The sequence below is a fragment of the Podarcis bocagei genome, assembly GCF_964188305.1.
Source record: "Podarcis bocagei genome assembly, chromosome: Z".
Classification (NCBI taxonomy): Eukaryota; Metazoa; Chordata; class Lepidosauria; order Squamata; family Lacertidae; genus Podarcis; species Podarcis bocagei.
Window position 1 is genome coordinate 51,657,225 of NC_138140.1, and position 27,109 is coordinate 51,684,333.

Consider the following 27,109-nt stretch of genomic DNA (forward strand, 5'->3'; position numbering starts at 1 on the left):
ACTCTTTGGAGTGATTTCTGTGATTGGATTGTGTGCATTTCAAGTAAGATGTGGAAAACTAAATTAGAAAAGACTAGTGATAGCAGGAAAAGCACACGAGGGGAGTACCACAATTCCTGCTGCTACTTAAACACATTCAGCCTAACGGGTGCTATACAGAAATTAAAAATTCCAAGGCCTTTCCCACAGGCTCAAAATCTAAGAAGACAGTGAGGGAAAGGGGAATATTGTGTGCTAGCAAGAAGACAGAGTAAAAGAGAATGCAATAATTAGCAAGAGTAGGAAAGTATTATGATGATTTTGAAAAAGAGATCATAAATAGCACAAGGGAGTAAAGGGTTAATAGATGAGTGTTCCACAAATGGACTGTCAGGAGCATAGAGAGAAAGCAATGGAGACAGATAATTCAAGAAGGACACTGACAAACTGGAACGTGTCCAGAGGAGGGCAACCAAAATGGTCAAAGGCCTGGAAACGATGCCTTATGAGGAACGGCTAAGGGAGCTGGGCATGTTTAGCCTGGAGAAGAGAAGGTTAAGGGGTGATATGATAGCCATGTTCAAATATATAAAAGGATGTCACATAGAGGAGGGAGAAAGGTTGTTTTCTGCTGCTCCAGAGAAGCGGACACGGAGCAATGGATCCAAACTACAAGAAAGAAGATTCCACCTCAACATTAGGAAGAACTTCCTGACAGTAAGAGCTGTTCGACAGTGGAATTTGCTGCCAAGGAGTGTGGTGGAGTCTCCTACTTTGGAGGTCTTTAAGCAGAGGCTTGACAACCATATGTCAGGAGTGCTCTGATGGTGTTTCCTGCTTGGCAGGGGGTTGGACTCGATGGCCCTTGTGGTCTCTTCCAACTCTATGATTCTATGATTCTATGATTCTATGATAAAAAATACAAATACAAAATAATAAACAGGGGGAAATATAGGAATGTAATTGAATTAAAGTGAACATAAAGAAAAACAAGCAGAATAATTGAGACCAGAAATAGATGTAATCTTGTGTATGCCTCCACAAAAGTAAGCCTCAGTGACTTAAGTTACTTTGCTTTCTCCCAGGTGAGTGTGTTTAGAAATGCAGCCTTTGGCTTCCAAGGAAACTGCTACTAGTACAGTTGTACACATAGAGTGTTTTACCAGTAGAAGCCTTATGATTTTTATCCTATGGAATCGGGTTTAAAAATTACTTTGTTTGAGATTAGTAGTTTTTAATACATGTATATATGATTTCCCCTCCTTCCAAACATAGGAATGGAATGTTCAAAATTTCCGGACAGTGTTCATACCTCTGGGTAAAAAAGTCATTTTTGGAGTCGCCACTTCATGTGAAGGACAGGGTGATGGAGATTATGTTAAAATCACTCTTTGCCAAAATGGTAAGTTTTCAGACACTGCACTCTATAGATTTAAAAAATAATTTTTATTAAAGAAGTTCTTGGTTTACAAAAGTACATGCATTGTCTCTTCAGATTTGTATTAGACATTTATTTATCAAAAATTGCACAAATATCTGTATCAACTTAACAAATCCATATTCGTACTCCAAACCAGAAAGCTTCTTGAGATCCCCTGCCCAAGTTGTGCACCTAGTGCTACATTTCCCTAAGTCCAGTCCTCCCCAACCCAGTGGCCTCCAGATGTTTCATTCTACAACTCCCATCAGCTTAAACCACTCAGGCTATTAAACAGACTGTGGGAAATGTAGTCCAATACATCTGGAGGCCATGAAGTTGAGAGACATTGCCTTAGCCCTTTTCATTCTCAGCATGAGTTTGCTCATTCTCGACCAGCCACAGAAGTATCATGTGCATTAGACGTGCAGGGATTGGACACTGTTTGATAGCACTCTTTAAACCCCTTCTGGTTGGCAGCGCTGCAGATAAACTGCAGGTTACATGCATGGTATGGAGAAAATGTAGAATGAGGCGTGTTCCTCCCTTTCTCAATAGAACAATCTGGGATTATTCAATTAAAATGCATGGTGGGAGATTGAGGACAGGGAAAAGGAAGTACTGTTCATACACAGCACCTAGGTAAACTATGGAACTTGCTACTACTAGATGCAGTTGTAGCCACCAACTTAGATGCCTTTAAAAGGGCTTAGACAAATGAATGGAAAATTAAGGCTCTCAGTAGTTACTTGTCATGATGGCTGTGTATTACGTCACGTAGGAATATCAGTTGCTGGGAAGTATGAGCAGGAAAGTGCTTTGTGCTCAACCCTCATGGGCTTTTTGCAAAGTTCTGCAAACATAGGAGTTTTCCCTGGCATGCTGATGCTTCCCTTTTGTTACTCCGTTGCCCCATTTCGATCTCCATTTCAGTCAGCAGTCATCCTGGGGGCCCGAGGGGTTGGCATGGGTGTGATGGTTAAGACTCAAACATTCCAACACGTTTTCAGAATTGACAAAATGCTCTGAAATACATGGATGGTACTTGGTGAATTCTCTGCTGCAATAAAGGGCTGGGGATGGTTGAACCTTCCCATTCTATATATCTGATAATTTCCTGCCCCACCCCTAAATTAAGCCTTCAAGCACCAATCATTACTATAGAATGAAGTACACAAAGTAAATGTTTTCAGGTGGGTTTAATTTGCATGACCTAGCCTAAATTAGGAATTGCGGAATTTTGCTAGTTCAAAGCCTTTGAGTCTTGCTGTGCTTGAAACCCAATTTCTGGGCTCCAGCAGTACTGCTTTGCAGGCAAGTTAGGGCCACAGTTTCAGAAGCTCACTGAAGAAGGAGGAATGCTTAGTTAAAGCCAGGTACTTGATGCAACCAATCCTGCTTCTGATGCTTTTGCTTCCTAGGTATTGCAGGTACAGGAGCCACTAAAATCTTATGTATGTGGTACAATATGAAGTACATGATGTGCTCATGGCAGCGTGGAGAGAATGCAAGTCCTAACACAACCTACAAATTGAATTACTGGTTTGTACTTAATTTTTTCTTTTATTTCCATTGTGTGGGGAATTTGGGAACTCGGCCCTCCCTCTTTCAGCGCAGAGCTGTGAGGGATTTTAATCAAACATTCCTCAGTTTGGAAATCCCATTGGGAAACATGATGAAAACTGTTTTGAATCATAAAATCATAAAATTGTAGAGTTTGAAGGGACGCCAAGGGTCATCTAACACAACCCCCTACAATGCTGGAATCTCAACAAAAGCATCCATGACAGATGGCTATCCAACCTCTGCTTAAACCTCAAATTAAGGGGTGTCCACCACCTTTCTAGGTAGTCTGTTCCATTGTTGAACAGCTCATACTGTCGGAAAGTTCTTCCTTCTCTTTTGTTGTAACTTGGTTTGAGTCCATTGCTTTAAGTATTATCCTCCAGAGCAGGAGAAAATAAGCTTGCTCCATCTTCCATGTGACAACTCTCAAGATATTTGAAGATGGCTCTCATGTCTCCTCTCAGTTTCCTCTTTTCCAGGCTAAACATATCCAGCTCTCTCAACTGTTCCTCATAAGGGCTTGGTTTCCACACCCTTAATCATCTTGGTTGCCCTCCTCTGCACACACTCCAGCTTGCCAATATCCATCTTAAATTGTGGCACCCAGAATTAGGCACAGTATTCCAACTGTGGTCTGACTAAGGCAGAATAAAGGTAAAGGGACCCCTGACCATTAGGTCCAGTCGTGGACGACTCCGGGGTTGTGGCGCTCATCTTGCTTTATTGGCTGAGGGAGCCGGCGTACAGCTTCCAGGTCATGTGGCCAGCATGACTAAGCCGCTTCTGGTGAACCAGAGCAGTGCACGGAAACGCAGTTTACCTTCCCGCTGGAGCGGTACCTATTTATCTACTTGTACTCTGATGTGCTTTCGAACTGCTAGGTGGGCAGGAGCAGGGACCGAGCAACGGGAGCTCACTCTGTCGCGGGGATTCGAACCGCCGACCTTCTGATCGGCAAGTCCTAGGCTCAGTGGTTTAACCCACAGCGCCACCCGCGTCCCAAGGCAGAATAAAGTGGTACTATTACTTCCCTTGACCTGGACACTAGATTTCTGTGGATGCAGCCTAGAATGTCAATATCTTTTTTTGCTGCTGCATCACACTGTTGACTCATGTTAAGTTTGTGGTCTACCAAGACCCCCTAGATCCTTCTCACATGTACAACTGGCAAGCCAGGGGTCCCCCAACTTATATTTGTGCATTTAGTTCTTCCTGTCTAAGTGCAAAACCTTACATTTGTCCATATTGAAATTCATTTTGTTGGTATGGGCCCAGTTCTTCAATCTGTTAAGGTCATCTTGAATCCTGATTCTGTCTTCTGAGGCATTAGCTACCCCTCCGAGTTTGATGTTGTCTGTAAATTGGATGAGCGTCAACTCCATTCCTTTGCCCAATTCATTTATAAAGGCATTGAATAACAACAGGCCCAGGGCAGAACCCCACTGCACCCCACTTGTCACTTTTTCTAGGATGACACGGAATCATTAATGTGCCCTCTATATATATGTCTGTGTGTGTGTGTGTGTGTGTGTGTGTGTGTGTGTGTGTTTCCCCTTTTCCATTCACAAGGGTCATTCTAAACACAGCCAAATTTTTACATTAGAACCTTGTTTTTCTAAATAATCATTCAAGCACTTCTGTTCCTTCTTGACTGTATTCATTGGCTTTAGTCTTATTATATCCATCAATTTGGCTAGTTCCAAATATTCACATAATTTATATAACCATTCCTCTTTGGTCGGTACCTGGTTACCCTTTCCAGTACTTAGCCACTAGGATTCTCGCCACTGATGTCGTGTACAGAAACAATTTAGTATTTTCTCTAGAAATATCACTATTCAATATTCCCAAGAGGTATGTTTCTGGTCTTTTGCTATGTGAAGTTCTTAGTAACTTTTTATTTCTTCCTGGATCAATTCCCAGAACTTTCTGATCTATGGACATGTCCACCACATATGGTAAAAGGTTCTGCTTTGTGCATCTCCAGCACTTATTACTAAGGGATTTGTTCATTTTGGCCAATCTCTCCGGTGTTAAATACTATCTATGGTGCATTTTCAGGTAGTTTTCTCTTATTAAATAACATACTGTAAAATTAATATTTTTTTGTCCACATTTTTCCCCACTCTTTATATTCAATTACATAACCTAAGTCCTGCTCCCATCTTATTATGGCCTTTCCCTTTTCCTCTTTTTCTATTTGAGCATTCTGTAACAGCTTGTACATTTTGGAGAGAGTCTTTTGGTTGTTCTGTAAAATTTCCTCTAAGATCTATGCTTTATTATCAAACCTTTTTAACGTCTTATCTTTTTCAAAGGTCACCCTAAGCTGGTATTATTCTAGCCAATTTACCCCTAGTTGTTTGAGTTCTTCAAATCTTTTCAGTTTGGGACAATAATTTATCTCATCCACCAAGTCTCTAAGTTGGCCAATTATTGTTCATGTTATTCTTATGAATGGCAGTTGACTCTATAGGTGATATCCACCAAGGGGTTTTTGTTATAACTTTGGATTTATTCCTCTCCCAAACTTCGAATAAGGCCTTCCTCACTAGGTAGACATCGGTATTCATAAGCAACATCCAGTCTTTCAACCAAGTCCAACATGCGGTCTCAAAGTACATTCTGAGGTCCGGGACTGCAAAACCGTCAACAATTTAAAATTCATTCTTGCGTTTTTGCCCTTGCCAAATAAAACTGGCCAGGTCCCTCTGCCAATCTTTAAAACATTTTGTCCCAATAATTATTGGAATTGTCTGAAAGAGAAAGAGGATTTTGGGAAGTACTGTTATTTTAATCATTGATATTCTGCCCCATAATAACAGCTTCAATTGACTCCAATTTTCTAAATTTCCTTTAATTTCCTTCCATTTTTTGATGTAATTGTCTTTAAATAAATTAGTGTTTTTATTTGTAATCCATACCCCCAGATAGTTTACTTTGTTTGTGGTCTTTAGACCTGTCATTCTTTCTAGGTCTTCTTGTTCCTTCTCTCCCATATTTTTTGTTAATAATTTAGATTTATCTTTATTCAGTTTAAATCCCGAAACCTCGCCAAATTTATTCATTTTGACTAGTGCTTTTTGTATGCCTTCATTCCGGTTTTCAGTAGTAATAATCACATCATCAGCAAAATGCCTTCACCTTGTAATATCAGCTACCTAAATTAATGCCCCTTATTTCCTGATCTTTCCTTATTGCTATTAAGAGAGTCTCTGACGTTGTGATAAATAAGAGTGGGGACAAGGGACAAACTTGTCTAGTCCCTCTTTCTATATTAAATTCTTCAGTGATTTCATTATTTATAATTATTTTGGTTTTCTGGTTGTCATAGATTGCCCTAATTCCATTCATGATGTTGTTTCCTGTTCTCAAGCTCTCAAAAGTTTTAATTAAGAAGTTCCATGACACACTGCTGAAAGCCTTCTCCACATCTACCAGTAGCATTGCTACCTTTTTGCTTGGTTTCATTTCTGTATATTCCAGTAAGTCAATAATTATCCTTGTTTTATTTCTTATTTGCTTCCCCAGCAAAAAGCCAGCTTGATCATTTCCTATTACCCCGTTTAAGAAATTTTTCAACCTGTTAGCCAGGATACCTGTAAATATTTTATAATCCATGTTTAGTAGTGAAATTGGTCTAAAATTCTTAATAAGGTTCAGATCATAGAATCATAGAATCATAGAGTTGGAATAGACCACAAGGGCCATCAAGTCCAACCCCCTGCCAAGCAGGAAACACCATCAGAGCACTCCTGACATATGGTTGTCAAGCCTCTGCTTAAAGACCTCCAAAGTAGGAGACTCCACCACACTCCTTGGCAGCAAATTCCACTGTCGAACAGCTCTTACTGTCAGGAAGTTCTTCCTAATGTTTAGGTGGAATCTTCTTTCTTGTAGTTTGGATCCATTGCTCCGTGTCCGCTTCTCTGGAGCAGCAGAAAACAACCTTTCTCCCTCCTCTACATGACATCCTTTTATTATTTGAACATGGCTATCATATCACCCCTTAACCTCCTCTTCTCCAGGCTAAACATGCCCAGCTCCCTTAGCCGTTCCTCATAAGGCATCGTTTCCAGGCCTTTGACCATTTTGGTTGCCCTCCTCTGGACACGTTCCAGTTTGTCAGTGTCCTTCTTGAACTGTGGTGCCCAGAACTGGACACAGTACTCCAGGTGAGGTCTGACCAGAGCAGAATACAGTGGCACTATTACTTCCCTTGATCTAGATGCTATACTCCTATAGATGCAGCCCAGAATTGCATTGGCTTTTTTAGCTGCCGCGTCACACTGTTGGTTCATGTCAAGTTTGTGGTCAGCCAAGACTCCTAGATCCTTTTCACATGTACTGCTCTCAAGCCAGGTGTCCTCCATCTTGTTTTTGTGCCTCCCATTTTTTTTGCCCAAGTGCAATACTTTACATTTCTCCCTGTTAAAGTTCATCTTGTTTGTTTTGGCCCAGTTCTCTAATCTGTCAAGGTCGTTTTGAAGTGTGATCCTGTCCTCTGGGGTGTTAGCCACCCCACCCCACCCAGTTTGGTGTCATCTGCAAATTTGATCAGGATGCCCTTGAGTCCATCATACAAGTCGTTGATAAAGATGTTGAATAAGACCAGGCCCAAGACAGAACCCTGTGGCACCCCACTAGTCACTCTTCTCCAGGATGAAGAGGAACCATTGATGAGCACCCTTTGGGTTCGGTCAGTCAGCCAGTTACTAATCCACTGAGTGGTAGCATAGTCAAGACCGCATTTTACCAGCTTCTTTACAAGAATATCATGGGGCACCTTGTCAAATGCCTTGCTGAAATCAAGGTAGGCTACATCCACTGCGTTCCCTTCATCTACCAGGCTTGTAATTCTGTCAAAAAACGAGATCAGGTTAGTCTGACATGACTTATTTTTCAGAAATCCATGCTGACTATTGGTGATCACAGCATTCCTTTCTAGGTGCTCACAAACTGTTTGCTTAGTGATCTGCTCCAGAATCTTCCCTGGTATTGATGTCAGACTGACTGGGCGGTAATTATTTGGGTCCTCTCTTTTCCCCTTTTTGAAAATAGGGACAACATTTGCCCTCCTCCAGTTTGCCGGGACTTCGCCTGTTCTCCAGGAATTCTCAAAGATGACTGCCAGTGGTTCTGAGATCACATCTGCCAGTTCTTTTAATACTCTTGGATGCAGTTCATCTGGCCCTGGAGACTTGAATACATCTAAACTAGCCAAGTATTCTTGTACTATCTCCTTAGTTATTCTGGGCTGTGTTTCCTTTGCTGAATCATTTGCTCCAAATTCTTCAGGTCGGGCATTGTTTTCTTTATCGGAGAAGACTGAGGCAAAGAAGGCATTGAGGAGTTCAGCCCTTTCTGTGTCCCCTGTTTGCATTTCACCATCTTCTCCTCTGAGTGACCCCACTGTTTCTTTGTTCTTCCTTTTGCTACGGACATACCCATAAAAGCCTTTTTTGTTGCTTTTAACCTCTCTAGCAAGCCTGAGTTCATTCTGTGCTTTAGCTTTTCTGACTTTGTGTCTACATGTGCTGGCTATTTGTTTGAATTCCTCTTTGGTGGTTTCCCCCCTTTTCCATTTTTTGTACACATCCTTTTTTAATCTTAACTCAGTTAAAAGTTCTTTAGATAGCCACCCTGGCTTCTTTAGGCACCTTCCATGTTTCCGTCTCACTGGTCTTGCCTGAAGTTGTGCTTTTACTATCTCCCTCTTAACAAACTCCCAGCCATCATGAACTCCCTTTCCTTTTAGTATTACTGTCCATGGGATCTCACCCAGCACTTCCCTAATCTCTGGCAACTTGTTTTCTATCAGGTATTTTTTAACTTTATTCTCATTTTTGTGTTCTAGTTCATATAGTTTTTTGTAATAATTCATAAATTTATCTTTAATTTGGTCCGGGTCGATAATTTCTTTTCCCTGGTCTGTTATTTTATTTACAACTCTTTCCACTTGTCTTTCCTTTGTTAACCAGGCCAGCATCTTGCCAGGTTTATTGGCCGATTCAAATTATCTTTGTCAGTCCATTTGATTTTGTTTTCCACTTCTTTATTTATTAAATTGGATATATGGGATTGTAAAATTTTTATGTTTTGGAGTATTTTCTCATTTTTACGGTTTTTTACCAACTCTTTTACATTTTCTCTAATCTGTTTATTTATTTCCATGATATTACTCTCTTTACTCTTCCTAATCCTCCCCATTTGTTGTATTCCAAAGCCTCTCATATAGGCTTTGCTTGCATCCCAGATTATTTTCCTATCTGTGACTTGTTTTTTGTTTATTTCAAAGAATTCTTTCAGCATTTCTTTGGCTTTAATTACCCTTTGATCATCTCTCCATAATTCATCATTCATCCTCCACCTCCCCCTTGTACGTTTTTTTAAATTTCCTATGTATCATTACTGCATTGTGCTCTGACAGGGATCTATTCAAAATTTCTGCTTTCTCCAAGCTCAGTGTCAATTTTTTTGAAGTCCAGATCACATCAATTCTCCCACCTGACTTTTTAACTTCAGAAAAATGTGTGATATCTTTTACGTTAGAATGTTTAATTCTCCAAGTATCATAAAGATTGAACTTTTCTGTCATTTGGAAGGAGAATGGTAATCTACCTGAGTTAGATAGTCTATCTCTGTCCTTTCTATCCATTTTGATGGATGCAACTCCATTTAAGTCCCCCATAATTATTATATTTTCACTGGCATAGTCCCAGAGTCTCTCTTCTAAGTTTCTATAGAATTCTAATTTGTTATTGTTTGGGGCATAAATCCCCACCAAAATTATTTTTTCTTCATTTATTTGTATTTCTACCCTTAAGACTCTGCCTTCTTCATCTTGAAATAACAGTTGCGGGTTTAGGACTGGTTTTACGTAGATGACCACTCCCCTCTTTTTCTCCGTACCTGATGCTATATACTCTAGACCCAAATTTTTATTTTTTGAAACCCTCATATGCTTATTAGATATATGGGTCCCTTGAAAACATATAATATCCCATTTCCTCCCTCTTTAATATACATTCTTCTTTGTTCCTTTTTAGTTTACTGTTCAGCCCATTCAGTTTCCAGGAGATACATTTAAATGCCATACAATTTTTTTAATTTGTCAAGTCTTACTTAAGTAATCAAGCGGTGATAGAAAGAAAGAAAAAGGATAAAGGAAAACAGAAAATACAAATCGTAATTAAAGTCTTAGTCTTATCTTGTTTTTATTTTCTCGCTCTTGAAGCTTCTCTCCTCCTAACTCTTGCCAGTACTTCTTCCAGAGGATTCTGGTTTCTTCCACCGATCTGAAAGTTCTTTTCCTCTCTTTATATGTAAAGGTGAGTCCCTGAGGGAATTCCCATTTGAACAATATTTTATTTTTCTTAAGCGCCGATGTAAATCTATAATTGTCTCTCCTTTTTAACAGATGTATTGGGACTTCTATCATGATCTCAATATGTTTCCCATCTATATACAAGGGATTTGCTCTGCCCTTTAGCAATATTTTACTCTGTGTAGCCTCAAGTTCAAAAATACTAGACAATCCCATGGTCTTTTCCTGCTTTTTGACTTGTTCACTCTTATTCTAAATATTTTCTCGATATCCAGAGACAAGTTGTTTCGTTTGCATATTAAATTGGGGGGGGGGGGGCTTCTTCGTTGTCAGTTTCAAATTAATGGAGAGTTCAGCACTGACTCGCCAGGTTTTGAGGTGCTAGCGTCGGAGAGTGGTTCTGCCTGTTTTCGCTGAGGTTTTCCCCCATGCCATCTCCACTGGTAAATGTTTTAAATAACAAAGGAGTGGAAACTTGGGGAAACCCCTTGATGCGCGGCTTTGGGCTCAGCCCTCAGGATCCCCACCTGAGGTCGGGGTAACTTTCGCCTCTCATTCCCCATGGTCTCTTTTCGGTGTTGGGTCTCCCTTGAGTTGCCAGGAGCGCAGTCCCTCACCCGGTCACTGAATGTGCTGCTCTGGAAGTCTGCCGCTTTGCTTCCTAAGGTCACTTGTTTTGATATCAGCATTTTTCCATTTTCTCTATGCAGAGGACCTACTGCTTTCTTTTTCTTCCTCTTGCTTCAAACATAGTGGAAGAAACATTTATTAATTATTTTTAACCTCTTGCAAGCCTTCTTTCTGCAACTTAACTGCTCCCCTGTAACTGTTGGCTACTCTGTATACTCTTCCTTCTTGATTTCCCGTCTCAACTCAACTGTAAGCTCCTCATGCAGCCGCACCAGACATCTTTTCTTTCTTGTTGGAATTGTCTGCATTTGAGCCTTCAATTTTTCACCTTTAAAAAACTCCTAACTACTTTGGACTCCCTTCTCTTTGAGTATTTCTGACCATGGAATTTTACCCAGTAGCACCTTAAGCTAATAATAATGTGGAGGCGGGGGGGGGGAGTAATAATGGAGAATGACTGGATACAGTGGCTATTTTACAGCTTCCTTTTACCTTGAATATAAAGGTGGGGGAGAGGACTAGGTGGCACCAATAACAATCCAAAATCTAATGCTACCACAAAGCAGCACTGCACTTCATCCTTGTTTTCTGCTGCCTTAATAGTATAGGAGTGCAAACATGTTGACCTGCTACCACCCTGACTTTTAAGTGCGCTGATGTTGCTTCCTCTTGCCCCCAAGGTATATTGATCAGGATAGAGGAGGGCCATGCACACATTACACTAAAAAAGGTGATGACTTTCGATGCACTTTCGACACAAACCTTTATTGGCCTCCAGGACTCAGCATTTCTATCCAGGGCAATTCCAGAGACATTCAGCCTGTGTGTATAATGAATAAATTACCAGAAGTATATGGTAAGTTTACAAGCTGCTTGGTTATAGGTCTATTTCATGTGAAAAGGCTTGGGATTGGAAATGGTGTTGCAGATTCTAATGGTCTGCTGGCATATTTAAAATAGCCTCTTTTCCCCATTTAAAAGGCTTCTGAATGATGCTGTGGTGGCCATTCTCCACCGGGAATTCCAACTAGTAGATTGAGAAGAATTCTCCTTATCTTTATGTTCTGATGGAACTTAGTGGAGGATATCATTTCTTAGTTGCATTGGGCTCAGGCTATCAATAAGTCATTGTCATTAACTCACACTGAGCCCGCAAAACAACTGAAAGTATAAGCAATAGAGCTCCTGGATGGTGTTTCTTCCAGACCCTAATTTACTATGCCTTAACTCCCAGAACATGGCCCAAAGGCAGCACAATGCAGCAGCCTTGCTGAAGCTAAGCAGGTTTGGTGCTGGCCTGGCTGAGACTACTTAGGAAGCCAGTGTATGCCACCTTGAGTCCCATGGAAGAAAGGTGGGGTATAAATGTCAAAATACTGAACGGGCAACCAGAGCTTTTGGGGGGGAAATAACCAGGAGCAGGGGAATCATCCCAAAGAAAGGTAGGCTCCCTTGCCTCTGATTTGAGGGAGTTGCTGGCATACTTCCACAGTAAACAAGCCACCATCACATAATAGTCGCATCCCCCTTTTTCTGGCCCCCAAAATGGTCCCAGAGCATTCCCTGCATAACAGTTGCAGGGGTATTTTCACTGTGCATTCTCTTACTGGCCAAAAGCAACGGGAGCAGGCAGTCAAGCAAGCGGGTGGGAGAAGCTGCCATCAGTGAGGCATGAGAGACTGGGATCTGAACTGTACAGTGGATAGATTAACATGCAAAACAAACTTGTTTCCATAATGGCCATGCCTCACAGGTTTTTCCCCGACATCATGTTTTTCCTTGTGTAATAGTTGCACCCCCCTTTTTGCAAACAAATAATCTGCACAGAAAGTGTGACCGTTACACAATAAAACACCGTAGTTAGGAGGAAAGAGCTTGAGATAAGGTATATGCAAGAGGCAAGACTTGGGTGAGTCTGGATGAGTAGAGGATATACTTACATTAGAACTCCCTGCAGGGAAAGGGCTCACCTATTTCTCCAGGTAAGGCTGGGAAGGACTCCAGGCTGAAACCCTGGAGAGCTGCTCTCAGACAAATATCAAGCTAGATGGACCCCAATGGTTTGTAGATAGTGTCTTCTCTCACTGTGGTACTAGGTGGGTTACACCTCGTAGATAATATTTGGAGTGTGTTTTATTTTACAGCTCACAAATATGCTACCATTGAGTTAATGTTGGATTTTAAAAATATATAATTTTGTGTGTGTTTTCTTTTCGACTTCAGAATTTCTAGTAAAACCTGATCCTCCACTGATTGTAAAGCCCAAAAGGAGCAATGAAGGAGTTATTCTACAGTGGACTGAACCAAGGGGCTTGAATGACATGTGCTATCAACTAGAAATTAATAACAAACTGGACCCAGAAGTAAGTTGCTCTAGTATCTACCATGTAATCTACTTTAGATAGCAGACTGGTGGCACCTTGAAGGCTAAGAGATTTCTTATAACACACACATATATAATTATATACAGTGGTACCTCTGGTTGTGAACGGGATCCATTCTGGAGCCCCGTTCGCAACCTGAACAGAATGCAACCCGCGTCTGCACATGTGCGGCTCACGATTCAGCGCTTCTGCACATGCGCATGATGCCATTTTGCACGTCTGTGCATGTGCAAGCGGCAAAACCCGGAAGTAACCCTTTCCGGTACTTCTGGGTCGCCGCGAGACATAATCTGAAAGAATGTAACCCGCAGCGTTCGCAACATGAGGTACGACTGTAATAATTAACACCTATACATCCAGTGCCAGGATATTTGTGGTCCTCAGTACTGCTTTATGAGTGGTTGCTGTGTTTATTTTTATTTTTAAAAAAATAATATTTATTACTTTTAAACCTTACAAAACGGAAAGAAGAAGAAAAAAAGAAGAAACAAGAAAAAACATACAGTACAATATATAAACAATACACAACACAACATTAACACATTAAACAAAACAAAAGCAAAAACAGTTCAAAAAACACACATCATACCATCTCAATATCCTCTCTTTCATTCCCTTGTTTCATCGACCTCCTCTCACCTCCCTTTTTGTATTCCATTTCTATTAATTGTTTCAGCAAATCCTTTCCATCTTTCTCTATTTTCTGTCATATGATTATCTTAACATATTTTAACCTTATTTTCCATTAAAACTATAATACTTATTTATGCTTAATTCCTTAAAACATTTCTACTAAAGCCATATGATTTCCTTCCAACATTTTTCTAACATTTATTAATTTTACATTATTTCCATATATAGATTTTAAACTTTTTCCAATATTCTTCCACCGTCTCTTCTCCCTGGTCTCAGATTCTGCCAGTCATTTCCGTCAATTCCATATAGTCCATCAACCTGGTGATCTTCTGTCCGAGGCTCTTAACTCTTTTCCAAGTCCCTTCTGCGAGTCTTCTTCATGTTTATACATGCACTTTACTTTGTCTTCTCCTGATCTTGTTCTTATTTTCCTTCCTTTGATGCTGAAAAGTAAATCTCAAGGAAATTCCCACCTAGCAATGTTTTTATTCCTTCTCGACAAATCAGCCAAATCTCCATAGTTAAAACTAAAATTCACAAGATATTTCCAGTCGTATTTCAAAGTTCCTCCAAGTCTGGCAGTCCCCACAACTCCAGTCTCCTCCTGACCCAAGTCCAAGTCCCAAAAGTCAATAAATCCCTGCATGAAGGGATCTATCCAACTTTCCTTCTCCAGTCCAAGCGGGGCTCCAATCCTCAAAGTCTGGCTTTCTCTAGATTCAGTCATAAAAGGCATCCACTTATAGTCATCGAATTGCATCTGTGAGGCTGGGGCTCTTAACAACTTTCTCCCCCGCCTTCTCCTCAATTTGCCATGTCAAGGTAGATCCCTGTATCGATTCCTGAATAGTTTCTGTATTAATATTCACTTTTTGTCCCAAGTTGGTCACTTTTTGTTCCAAGTTATCAATTTTTATAATCATCACATCCGTCTTCCTATGGAGCTGTTCCATTGAGTCATTAATCTTACATAATGCAACCACTAAGGCTTCTTCTGTCAACATTCTTAACAGTCCAAGGTCAATCCCAGATTCTCACGGTCTTGTCTTACAGCTGGAAATTCCCCACTCAGCTCATGTAACAATTTCAAAGGCTTCCTCTAGGGGGAAACAATTTCTATTTGTATCAATCCTTTTAAGCACAATTCAAACAATAAAGTTAGTTTCAATTTTCAATTACATTTACTCCTTTTTAAACGCAGAAGGAGACAATGGAAACAATGTATTTCTCTTCTTTAACTTACTGTCAACAAACGATCTATTCACAGTCAATGAACATATCCAAAACTTCAGTCCTACTAGCAGCCCGTTTCCAGGTTCAGAGCGGTAGTAATTTGACTTTCTTCACTCTCTCCTGCAGGCTTACGCGGTCTAAAAATTCCCCTCTCCTGCTTCCAAGGGGGGTTTGATGATTTTAGCCGATGGAAGTTTAATCCTTTATGAAAAGCTTTCCAAGACTTTAGCTTGCAGCCTTTTTGCTCCAGTCTATTTACAAAAGGGGAAGGCGTACTTCCTGTTTGAAACCGCCCCGTTTCGGTACCAAATTAAGACGTTTGAAAATCCAATTTTCCGTTCTACTCACGGGTAGTTGTTTTAAAATCGAATTCTCCACAGGAAAAAGTCAGCACTCTCTGGCAACAGCAATGTGGCTTCACTCCGTGAAAGAAGCAGTCAATTCGAAGCACCACGCCACTCACCCCACGACGCTCCGGATCCCCGAAACCGGGTTTCCCCGTGAGTAGGGGAGGCGCAAAAGGTGCCAGCCGAATCCCATGTTCACAGGCTTCTCCCACCTGTGATTTTTTGTGGGTCCCCGCCTCCGCCGTGGCGCTCAGACCCTAATTTCCATGAAGCGAATTCCTCCTGGTCAGAGGAATTCAGCCATTACCGGAGGCGCTAACCCGGAAGTCCAGTTGCTGTGTTTATTTTAAAACATCTAAGCTTCAAGTCTGTCTATTTTTTAAATTTTCTTCTCATGACATTGGTTCCATTTCCCCCTCTACATTCATGTGTGTGTGTGCAAACACACCTGCCAGCTGAAGATCACACTTCATGCATTAGTGAAGCAGACTTTGGTCCATGAAAACTTTCACCTTGAGAACTTTGTTAAGTTCTTTAAGGTGACATGACTGTTTTGCTGCAGTAGACCAAAGCAGTTCCACTTCTGGAAACTATTAAAAAAGTTAACTAGATCTGATGTGAGTGAGCATTGACAAATAAACCCTAATTTCTGGCTTGGTGCGCAGTGTCATTCACATATAGATGACACACAGTTCCCTCTCTGCATTCTGTCTGAGTCAAGAGAGGGTAGGCAGTTCTGGGCCAGTGTCTAGGGACAGTGGTAGGCTGGATGCATTTCCCCTGAGCAAAGAGAAATGTGGTTTAGGGATTCTGCTTGATTTGAAACGGTGACTAGAGGATCAGTTGGCTTTATTAGCAAGCAGTGCCTATGCCCAGCTCCAGCTGGTTCACCCTCTATAGCTGTTCTTGGACTTAAATAGCCTTGCCTTGGTAACCTACATTTCATCATTTTCTTAGTCAGCTTCACATGAATAGCTCTATTCTACATTGGGGTGGGGGGGGTGTCTTGTGAAGGATTAATCTACCCAATCATTTCTGGGGAAAGGTCTAAATTAAACTTTTTGTTTCCACTAGTGGAGGCAATAATATCTATTTTAAGTCTACTGGAATAATAGACTAATGAAATAATGGAAACAAGAAGAACAGAAAGTATCTGAGAAAGAATCATAGAATCATAGAAACATTCCTTGTTTTTGTTTCTATCTCAAATGATCAAGTTCAGGGGTCAGCATACTTTTTCTGCAGAGGGCTGGTCCACTGTCTCTCAGACCATGTGGTGGGCCAGACTATTTTTTTTTTGGGGGGGGGGGGAGGAATGAACTAATTCCTATGCCCCACAAATAACCCAGAGATGCATTTTAAATAAAAGCACACATTCTACTCATGTAAAAACACCAGGCAGCCCCCACAAAACCCAGAGATGCATTTTAAATAAAAGGACACATTCTACTCAAGTAAAAACACGCTGATTCCTGGACCATCCGCGGGCTGGATTTAGAAGGCATTTGGGCTGGATCCAGGCACCGGGCCTTAGTTTGCCTACCCATGAACAAGTTCATACAACACAGGATACATAATATTTGTCTCCGATGTGCCCTCTCCAATTGCATGGAGCCTGGACAGCCCCGTGGTTTTCCACGGATCTGAGGGCAATGAAACAATCACTGAGACAGCTAGAGCACCGGTGGGGGATGACTTATTCTGAAGCTGACCGGACCCGGGTTGGAGCTCAATGTCGAGCCTACCAAGTGGCAGTAGTGACAACGAAGAAGACTTTCTTCACCACCTATATTCCATCTGCAGAAAACAGCAGCAGGAGACTCAGGTGGTTCGCAATTTAGCGGAACCACTTGCTACATTGGGGCCCAGTACAGCCACATGATCTCCTGCAAAGTTTTTTGCAGATAATGTCGCTCAGATTCAGGAAGAGGTAGACTCCACAGTGGGAGCAGGGCCGGGGTGGGAGAGTGCTAGAGTCCTGTCTAGTCAAGTTGCGTGGGATCGGTTCCAATCTGTTACCTCCGAGGATGTGGTCAGGCTGCTTGGACAAGTGAAATCAACCACCTGTCTCCTTGACCCTTGCCCATCCTGGCTTATAAAAGCTAGCCGGGAAGGGCTGGGCGGTGGGCTTCACGGGGTGTTGAATTCTTCTCTTTGTGAGGGAGACCCGTTGAAAGAGGCGGTTATCAAACCACTTCTTAAAAAACCATCTTTAGATGCAGCCAATTTGGCCAACTATCGCCCAGTCTCAAATCTGCCATTCTTGGGCAAGCTGATTGAGCGAGTGGTTGCTGAACAACTCCAGGCACGCCTGGAGGATGCGGACCATTTGGATCCCTTCCAATCAGGATTCAGGCCTCATCATAGGACTGAAACTGCCTTGGTTGCACTGGTCAATGATCTCTGGCGGTCTAGGGACAAAGGTGAGAGCTGTTTCCTAGTTCTGCTGGATCTCTCAGCGGCTTTTGACACCATCAACCATAACATCCTTGTGGGCCGTATAGAGGGGCTGGGAGCTGGGGGCACTGTTATACAGTGGTTCCGCTCCTTCCTCCTGGGCCATGTTCAGAAAGTGGTGTGGGGGATGAGTGTTCAGACCCCTGGGCTCTCACTTGTGGGATGCCTCAGGGTTCTGTCCTCTCCCCCATGCTTTTAACATCTACTTGCAGCCACTGGGAGAGATCATCATGGGGTTTGGGCTGGGTGTTCATCACTATGCGGATGATACACAGTTCTACCTCTCTTTCAAATCAGAACCAGTGAAGGCAGTGAAGGTCCTGTGTGAGTGTCTGGAGGCAGTTGGAGGATGGATGACGACTAACAGATTGAGGTTGAATCCTGACAAGACAGAAGTACTCTTTTTGGGGGACAGGAGGCAGGCAGGTGTGGAGGACTCCCTGGTCCTGAATGGGGTAACTGTGCCCCTGAAGGACCAGGTGCGCAGCCTGGGAGTCATTTTGGACTCACAGCTGTCCATGGAGGCGCAGGTCAATTCTGTGTCCAGGGCAGCTGTCTACCAGCTCCATCTGGTACGTAGGCTGAGACCCTACCTGCCCGCAGACTGTCTCACCAGAATGGTGCAGGCTCTAGTTATCTCTCGCTTGGAATATTGCAATGCGCTCTATGTGGGGCTACCTTTGAAGGTGACCCAAAAACTACAACTAATTCAGAATGCGTAAGCTAGACTGGTGACTGGGAGCGGCCGCCGAGACCACTTGAAAGACCTACACTGGCTCCCAGTATGTTTCTGAGTACAATTCTTCTGCGAGAAGCCAAGTTACAGGGAACCAGGCAGAGGGGCTTCTCGGTAGTGGCACCTGCCCTGTAGAATGCCCTCCCACCAGATGTCAAAGAGAAAACTACCAGACTTTTAGAAGACATCTGAAGGCAGCCTTGTTTAGGGAAGCTTTTAATGTTTAATAGATTATTGTATTTTAATATTCTGTTGGAAGCCGCCCAGAGTGGCTGGAAAAACCCAGCCACATGGGCAGGGTATAAATAAGAAATAATAATAATAATAATAATAATAATAATAATTATTATTATTATTATTATTATTATTATTATTATTATTTTGGTACTCAAATTTCAGGTGGAAGGAATACTCACAGTTAAGGCCAGTGCTCCATTTTTAAGCTTGCAAAGACTCGTTTTTCAAGCTGCCTCTCTGTGGATATGATTTTGTTCAACTTCCTGGGCAGGAATCTGACACGTTTGCCACATAGGCAAACAGAGAATTCCTGTTTTATATTTTAAAGCAGTCCTGTCAGAAGTATCATATGTGAAATCCGTTTCAATCAAAAGCAATTCTTCAAAGCTCTTGTCTGTTTTAAATCTACAGCACATCAACTCATTTAGTGGGTTAGATGTGTTAGACTGTTGGTTTTCATTTTTGTATTATGGTATGTTGTGAGTTTATTTTTCATTAAAATAAAATAAACAATATCACCAATAGATTATACAAACAATTTTTTGTTGTTCTTTGAAGATTTACAGGTCACGTAACAATGTAACACTCACTCTCAAGAGTAAACAATGCTACACTTTCCGGGTGAGAGCCAGGACTTCTAAGGCCAACTGTAAGCGCACACATGATCCCTGGAGCGAGTGGAGCGAGGCAGTAGAAGTAGGTGAGAAGAAACTTTGTAAGACTCTTGGTAATGAACTGCTGAGCTGACTGTATGAACCAAATCAAAAGAACTAAATCTCTGCACAGATTTTATATTTATAGGTTACAAATAAATTCTAATCTGGTAGAAGGTCAGTGCTTCACAGTGCATCCCGCTACTTGGCAAAGATCCAAGTTTCTTTCCTCCGGTACAACTTCATTTGCTGACATCTGGCAAAGCTGTCTTTGGAAACCCTTTAATTAAAATTGTTGCGCCTGTACCCCTGAAATTCCCTGAAATTGCTAATGTCTTAACCCAGGGTATCTCAAACAGTAGACCGCTTTCAGATGAGCCACTGTGTGCAACCTTCCCAGGGCCTCCTCACTTGCATACTCCCCCCCCCCCCGCGGCTGTACCACACACTGCCTCTTAGTTGGTCCCATGCTGGCACCAGCAACCCCTTGCATGTTGAGTAAAGAGAACCTGGAGCAGGGAAGGTCTGCTGGATAAATTTAAAAGGGTTTCTAGCCTGGAGCTATCCCCCCCAGAAACCCAAAAGAAAATACAAGTGAAATACAAATGTGCATAGGGACAGCCTCAAAAATAAGGAGGAGGCTGTAAAGAACCATATCCAAATGTGCTGGAACAAACATTCACTACATACAGTGTACCATAAAAGGTAAAAGTAAAGGGACCCCTGACCATTAGGTCCAGTCGTGACCGACTCTGGGGTTGTGGCACTCATCTCGTTTTACTGGCTGAGGGAGCCGGCGTACAGCTTCCGGTCATGTCGCCAGCATGACTAAGCTGCTTCTGGCGAACCAGAGCAGCGCATGGAAACGCTGTTTACCTTCCCGCCAGAGTGGTACCTATTTATCTACTTGCACTTGGACGTGCTTTCGAACTGCTAGGTTTGCAGGAGAAGGGACTGAGCAACGGGAGCTCACCCCGTCGCAGGGATTCGAACCACCGACCTTCTGATTGGGGGGGGGAAGGGACACAGGTGCCGCTGTGGGTTAAACCACAGAGCCTAGGACTTGCCATAAAAGGTAGGCAGGCACAATTCTTTTCATTTTTTTTTAATGATATTTATTAAGGTTTCAAAGAAAAGAATTACATGAATTTAAAAAAGAAGAAGAAAAAGAAAGACAAAAGTAAAAATAAAAGAAAAAATACAAAACACACAGAAAAGATAAAAAAAACACTTTAAAAAATACATCAGTCTTTCCATACTTTACATTCATTTCCTTGTTTCCCTGACGTCCTCGCACCTCCCTTTTTTGTATTCCAATTCAGTTAGTTAATTCAGCAATTTCTTTCCCTCTTTGTTTTTATCTTAGTCCTTTAACATAATATATTATAACTTTAGATTCTCACCTGTTAACAATTCATTTTTACATACACCTTTATAACATTGCTGCTTAAACCACTTACCGTATTTTGTGCCCCATAGGACGCTCCGGCCCATAGGACGCACCTAGTTTTTTTGGGGGGAAATAAAGAAAAAAAATTTTATTTCCCCCCCAGGTGTGGGGCTGGAAGAACCAGGTCGGGGAACAGCGGGAAGGCGCGCTCTGCCTCCCCGCTGCCCCCCGAGCTTGTGGGGCTGGCTATGGGGAGAAGTGCGCTGATCCCGGGACTGCAGGCAGCTCTGCACGGCCACCGGGAGGGGGGCGGGACTTCGCGCCCGGCTCCCGGTGGCCGCGCAGAGCTGCGCTGATGCCGGGACTGCAGGCAGCTCTGCGCGGCCATCGAGAGGGGGCGGGACTTCGCGGCCCGCTCCCGGTGGCCGCGCAGAGCTGCGCTGATCCCAGGACTGCAGGCAGCTCTGCGCGGCCATCGGGAGGGGGGCAGGACTTCGCGCCCCGCTCCCGGTGGCCGCGCAGAGCTGCGCTGATCCCAGGACTGCAGGCAGCTCTGCGCGGCCATCAGGAGGGGGGCGGGACTTCGCGCCCGGCTCCCGTGGCCACGCAGAGCTGCGCTGAGCAGGCAGCTCTGCGCAACCCTCGGAGCCGGTCTCCCGAGGGTTGCGCAGAGCTTCCTGAAGCCTGGATAGCGAGAGGGGTCGGTGCACACCGACCCCTCTCGCTCTCCAGGCTTCAGCGAAAGCCTGCATTCACCCCATAGGACGCACACACATTTCCCCTTCATTTTTGGAGGGGGAAAAATGCGTCCTATATGGCGAAAAATACGGTAACTTCATTCTGACATCATTCTAACATTCATTAATTTTGCAATATTTCTGTAAATAGTCTTTAAATTTCTTCCAATCTTCTTCCACCGACTCTTCTCCCTGGTCTCCCTGGTCTCGGATTCTGCCAGTCATTTCCGCCAATTCCATCACCTTCATCTGCCATTCTTCCAGAGTGGGTAGATCTTGTTTCTTCCAGTACTTTACAATAAGTATTCTTGCTGCTGTTGTGGCATACATAAAAAAAGTTCTGTCCTTCTTTGGCACCATTTGGCCGACCATGCCCAGGAGAAAGGCCTCTGGTTTCTTCAGAAAGGTATATTTAAATACCCTTTTCATTTCATTATAAATCATCTCCCAGAAAGCCTTAATCTTTGGGCACGTCCACCAAAGGTGAAAGAATGTACCTTCAGTTTCTTTACATTTCCAACATTTATTATCGGGCAAATGATAGATTTTTGCAAGCTTGACTGGTGTCATGTACCACCTGTATATCATTTTCATAATATTCTCTCTTAAGGCATTGCATGCCGTGAATTTCATACCTGTGGTCCATAACTGTTCCCAGTCAGCCATCATTATGTTATGTCCAACATCTTGTGCCCATTTAATCATAGCAGATTTCACCGTTTCATCCTGAGTATTCCATTTCAACAGCAAGTTATACATCTTTGACAAAATCTTAGTTTTGGGTTCTAGCAGTTCTGTTTCTAATTTTGATTTTTCCACCTGAAGCCAATTTTCTTGTCCAAATTGTATGCCTCCATTATCTGATAATAATGAAGCCAGTCTCGCACTTTGTTTTTTAATTTCTCAAAACTCTGCAATTTCAGTCTATCTCCCTCTTGTTCCAAAATTTCCCAATATTTTGGCCATTTGACCTCCATATTGAGCTTTTTCTGAGCTTTCGCTTCCATCGGTGACAACCACCTTGGGGTTTTGTTTTCCAGTAGGTCCTTATATCTTATCCAAACATTAAACAATGCTTTCCTGACAATATGGCTTTTACATGCTTTATGTGCTTTGACCTTATCATACCACAAGTATGCATGCCATCCAAATACATTATTAAAACCCTCTAAATCCAAAATGTCTGTGTTTTCAAGAAGCAGCCATTCTTTCAACCAGCAAAAAGCAGCTGATTCATAATAAAGTTTAAGGTCTGGCAGGGCAAATCCACCTCTTTCCTTTGCATCTGTTAGTATTTTAAATTTTATTCTAGGCTTCTTGCCCTGCCAGACAAATCTAGAGATATCTCTCTGCCCCTTCTTGAAGCAATCCATTTTGTCCAAAATTTGCAATGTTTGAAACAGAAACAACATTCTAGGACAATTCTTTTCATTTTAGCTAGGTCATAAACTCAAAAGAAAATGTAACCAGCAAAATGATGAGTTTTAGGAAATTACTATTTTCTCCAACATTCTCTCTGTTTTTTGAAAGGAAGATAGTTCCGGATTCATTTCAACATGGTACCTTGTTTTGGCAGAATATTTGTTACTCACAAAGGAGAAAGTACTGATCGTACATAACAAGTACCATACTAATATGCGGAAAACAGTCAGACACACTCTCTTACATATCCAATAGCGGCCTGGAATCAGTCACTGGAATACAAAAACGACATTGGTATTTCATGAACATAAATAAATAATAGGGAATCAGGTTCTCTAGGCTTTTTCTTTTTCTTTGGTGGGCATGAATGCTCAAAAGTGTGCAAATCACTAGCACTTGCACTCTGATACCTACTATCTTCCAAACAGCTATTTGTAAAGGATTCAGCCATCTGGGCTTAGCAAATTGGAGCACCTTTCAATAACTGAAAGGAAATAAGCTTCAAGAATTTCATAATCACATACCACAACATAATCAGGCATGAATCATCACGGTCATTTGTTTTACAAGAGCCATCAATTTACAGAATCAAGTCAGGTTCAAAGAAAGAAATATCATTAAGATCTGGTGTGGCAGCGAATTGTGGAAGAAGACACAGCTGTGTTTGTTACTTTTACAGGAGCTATTAATATATAAATCAAATCAGGGTTGGGGGGAAATAAGGAAATGAATATTCATGAAAGTTTCATGGAGGAAATTTTTCAATAGATCTAAAATTATTTTTAAGTAGTTTTGCCTTTGGTTGGAAATATATATTGAATCTGGTTCCATTGAATAAACTTGCACAGCATAAGAAACAGCAAGGTTAGTTTTATAGAATGCAACTTTTCATTCCAAATAGTTAATACATTGCTGCATCAGAAACAACAAAATTTTATTCATGATCATCTTCTAAGAGAAAATCCAAAAATGGACAAAGCAATTAAAGCATTTTTACATTTATTATTTCAAAGCACAACTGCTACTTATTGTGAGAGCAAAACAACCCTCAAAATCCATTGCTTTAAAACAACATGCTAAGACAAGCAGGGCAGGAATTTGTTTCTATAGAAAAGAAGCAGCAAATTTTTCATTAAGCAGTTTTTGAGAACTTGGTCACTGTCAAATGTTGAATGTTAATCCTAGCCAACATAGAGTTAACAAACAGCAAAAGTTTTCTTGTTGGCCTTTCAACACAAATACCAGCAGAAGAGCATTTCTTTTTTATAGATTAATGGTGAAAAGGTCAGGCAGGGAATGAGGAAAACAAACATTCTGGGTACTTACACCCCTTGGTGCTCACTCAACTTTTCAGGCAGGGAATGAGGTTTTGATAGAACATGCATGTGTTTAGCAAACAGCTGGGGAAAGAGATTATAATGGTAATTATGATTATAATTTTCTCCATCAAGTTCCCCTTTTCTGAGCAGAGAAGGCCAGAAATAGTGTTGGAAGGGAATTAGAAAATGAGATTAAAGGGTAATATTAATCATATACATGAAATGGAATAGAAAGGAAAGCTACTCTGTTGCTATTACAGCTTTTTAAATTCCTAAATGGGAGTCAGGTGCCTGACTACTTCTCATTCTTTGTTTTTTCAGATGAGAGAGACTTTCCATTTTCTCTCCTTCTATACATTCTCCTTCCATTATGTGTGGCAGTCCTGACTATCATATTCCTCATACACCTGAAGAGGTAAGAGACTTATTAATGACTTCTGTTTGAGTGTGTTGTATATGGTATATCTATCTTCCAAAAAGCTCTGCTTTCACTTTAAAAGGTTCCTGGAATAGGGGTATGAAATAAGGGAGAATATGACCGTTCTGGCATGGTGCAGTTTTGTGTAAATTTATTATGATTATGATTTATATACTGCCCTTCATCATAGGATCTCAGAGTGGTTCCCAGAACAAAATACAGGATAAAAACAAGTAAATAATTAAAACAAAACCTCTTCTTCCCACAGACACATTTAAAAGGCTGTAGAATATTAAATAAATCATGAGAACAATTCTGAAATACCGTTGAATGAGTTAAACAAAATTTGGTATCTAGAACCCCTTAATTCTTTTCTTTTTTAATGTTCTGAAGGATTAAAATGTTGATTCTTCCTACAATTCCTGAGCCTGGAAAGTTTCTGAAACAAATGTTTGAAGAGCACATTGAAGATCTTCAAGTGAGTACTGGCCACTCAATCCTAGTCTATCTAAGGCCAATCTAATGTGTGAGTGAGAAGCACAAGCTCAGAATGACACACACACACACACACACACACACACACACACTTTTAATGGTGTGGCAGATGGTTCTAGTTTCTCCTTGAAATAACTTAATCAGAGTTGCCCGTAAGGAAGATTTATAGTACTTAAAATGTATTGGGTAACAGATTACTTTCTGAAGTCTCCTTCAATTTTATTTCTGTGTTGCTTTTTCTCCCTCCTGAAAAAAGACAACCATTTGATTCATTACATCAGTGTTTCCCACCCTTTTCCCGACCGTGGCCCCCTTCCAACCTTGTTTCCTTCCTGTGCCCCCTGCCCTGGATGTAGCGGGGGGCAGCTGCACCCCCATAAGAAAAAATCAATACAAATATGAGGTTCTGCCCCCCCTCAACAAAAATCCTGGCTATGCTCATGCCCCCCCGTCCTACAAGTAGAAAGATAGCTATTTAAATGTTTTGTTTGTAAATAGAACATGTTTATAATTTTTATAATTTATACAAAATACAATAACATAAAACGATAGGAACACAAGGAAATATTGTTGAAGCAGAAAAACATAGAATAATGGAGCTGCGAGGGACCCCGAGGGTCATCTAGTCCAACCCCCTGCAGCGTAGGAAACTCAGCTAAAGCATCCATGACAGAGGCCACCCAACCTCTGCTTAGAAACCACCAAAGAAGGAGAGTCCAGAACCTCCCGGGGGAGATCCATCTTCCATGTATTATAAAAAGGTAAACAACACTTAATGTGACCCCAGTCATTTGACACAGAGGGGGAAACCTACAGATACAGTCCAAAAGGCGCACAGGGAGTTCTATATATATGGGAGAAGTTGAAAAAGCAAGTTGTTCTCATGGGCCTGGGACAAAAAGACAGTTGTAACTCAGAAGTCGAACAGAATCCGTTATGGAAGTCCGTTTGACTCCCAAAATGTTTGGAAACCAAGGCATGGCTTCCGATTGGCTGCAGGAAGCTTCTGCAACCAATTGGAAGGTACATCAGATGTTCAGGTTTCAAAGAATGTTCACAAACCGGAACATGAACTTCTGGGTTTGCGGCATTCGGGAGCTAAAATGTTTGACTTGCAAAGCGTTCGTCAACCAAGGTACAAGCGTATCTTGTCATCCGGAGGAGCCCTGGCTGCCTAGATAAAACACTATAGCCCCCCACACCCTTACCTGGGAATAAGGCCCACTGAACTCAGTGTGGCTTTCTTCTGAGTAGACACTTAGTTATTTACTAGATGAAAGTCAGCAGCGCCAGATGACCCTGCTTGGCTAGACGCTGGGGTAGATTTCACCCGGTGGCTTGCAGAATCAGGCCGACGCTGCTGACGGGTCCTGCACCCCTCGGCAACATCCAAAGGCCTCAATCCACTAGGCGCTGGAACAGATTGCACCATGCTGCTCCTTGCAGAGTGAGGCCCAGGCTGCCACTAGGCCCAACACTGGGGGCAGCAATAAGCAGCTCCAGCTCACCCAGCCCTACCCATTGTCACACAACCACCACACTTACCTGACCTGGGGGTTCTGGATCATGGGCTCTACATGTCAAAATGGGAGCCTCAGCAATCGGTCTCTCCCACCGGAAACAAACCAGGACTGCTCCAAGAAAACACACATGGCAAAAAAGGACCACTAGGCCCTGGTGGACTGCCCCCTTACCCACTTCTGATTGGCCAAGCAGATAGCCAGCC

The 27,109-nt window shown here is 42.0% G+C and overlaps 1 protein-coding gene across 1 annotated transcript in view; it reads left to right on the plus strand.

Moving 5' to 3' along the window:
• Positions 1-27,109, plus strand: part of IL13RA1 (interleukin 13 receptor subunit alpha 1) — a gene marked incomplete at its 5' end in the record, with an annotated part of 37,136 nt that overhangs the window by 9,522 nt on the left and 505 nt on the right. Inside the window, 7 exons of the mRNA XM_081179171.1 lie at positions 1,255-1,381; positions 2,818-2,938; positions 11,600-11,775; positions 13,143-13,282; positions 19,508-19,649; positions 24,792-24,885; positions 25,282-25,366. Coding sequence (XP_081035297.1) covers positions 1,255-1,381; positions 2,818-2,938; positions 11,600-11,775; positions 13,143-13,282; positions 19,508-19,649; positions 24,792-24,885; positions 25,282-25,366 — 885 coding nt within the window. The remainder of the gene's footprint in view (positions 1-1,254; positions 1,382-2,817; positions 2,939-11,599; positions 11,776-13,142; positions 13,283-19,507; positions 19,650-24,791; positions 24,886-25,281; positions 25,367-27,109) is intronic.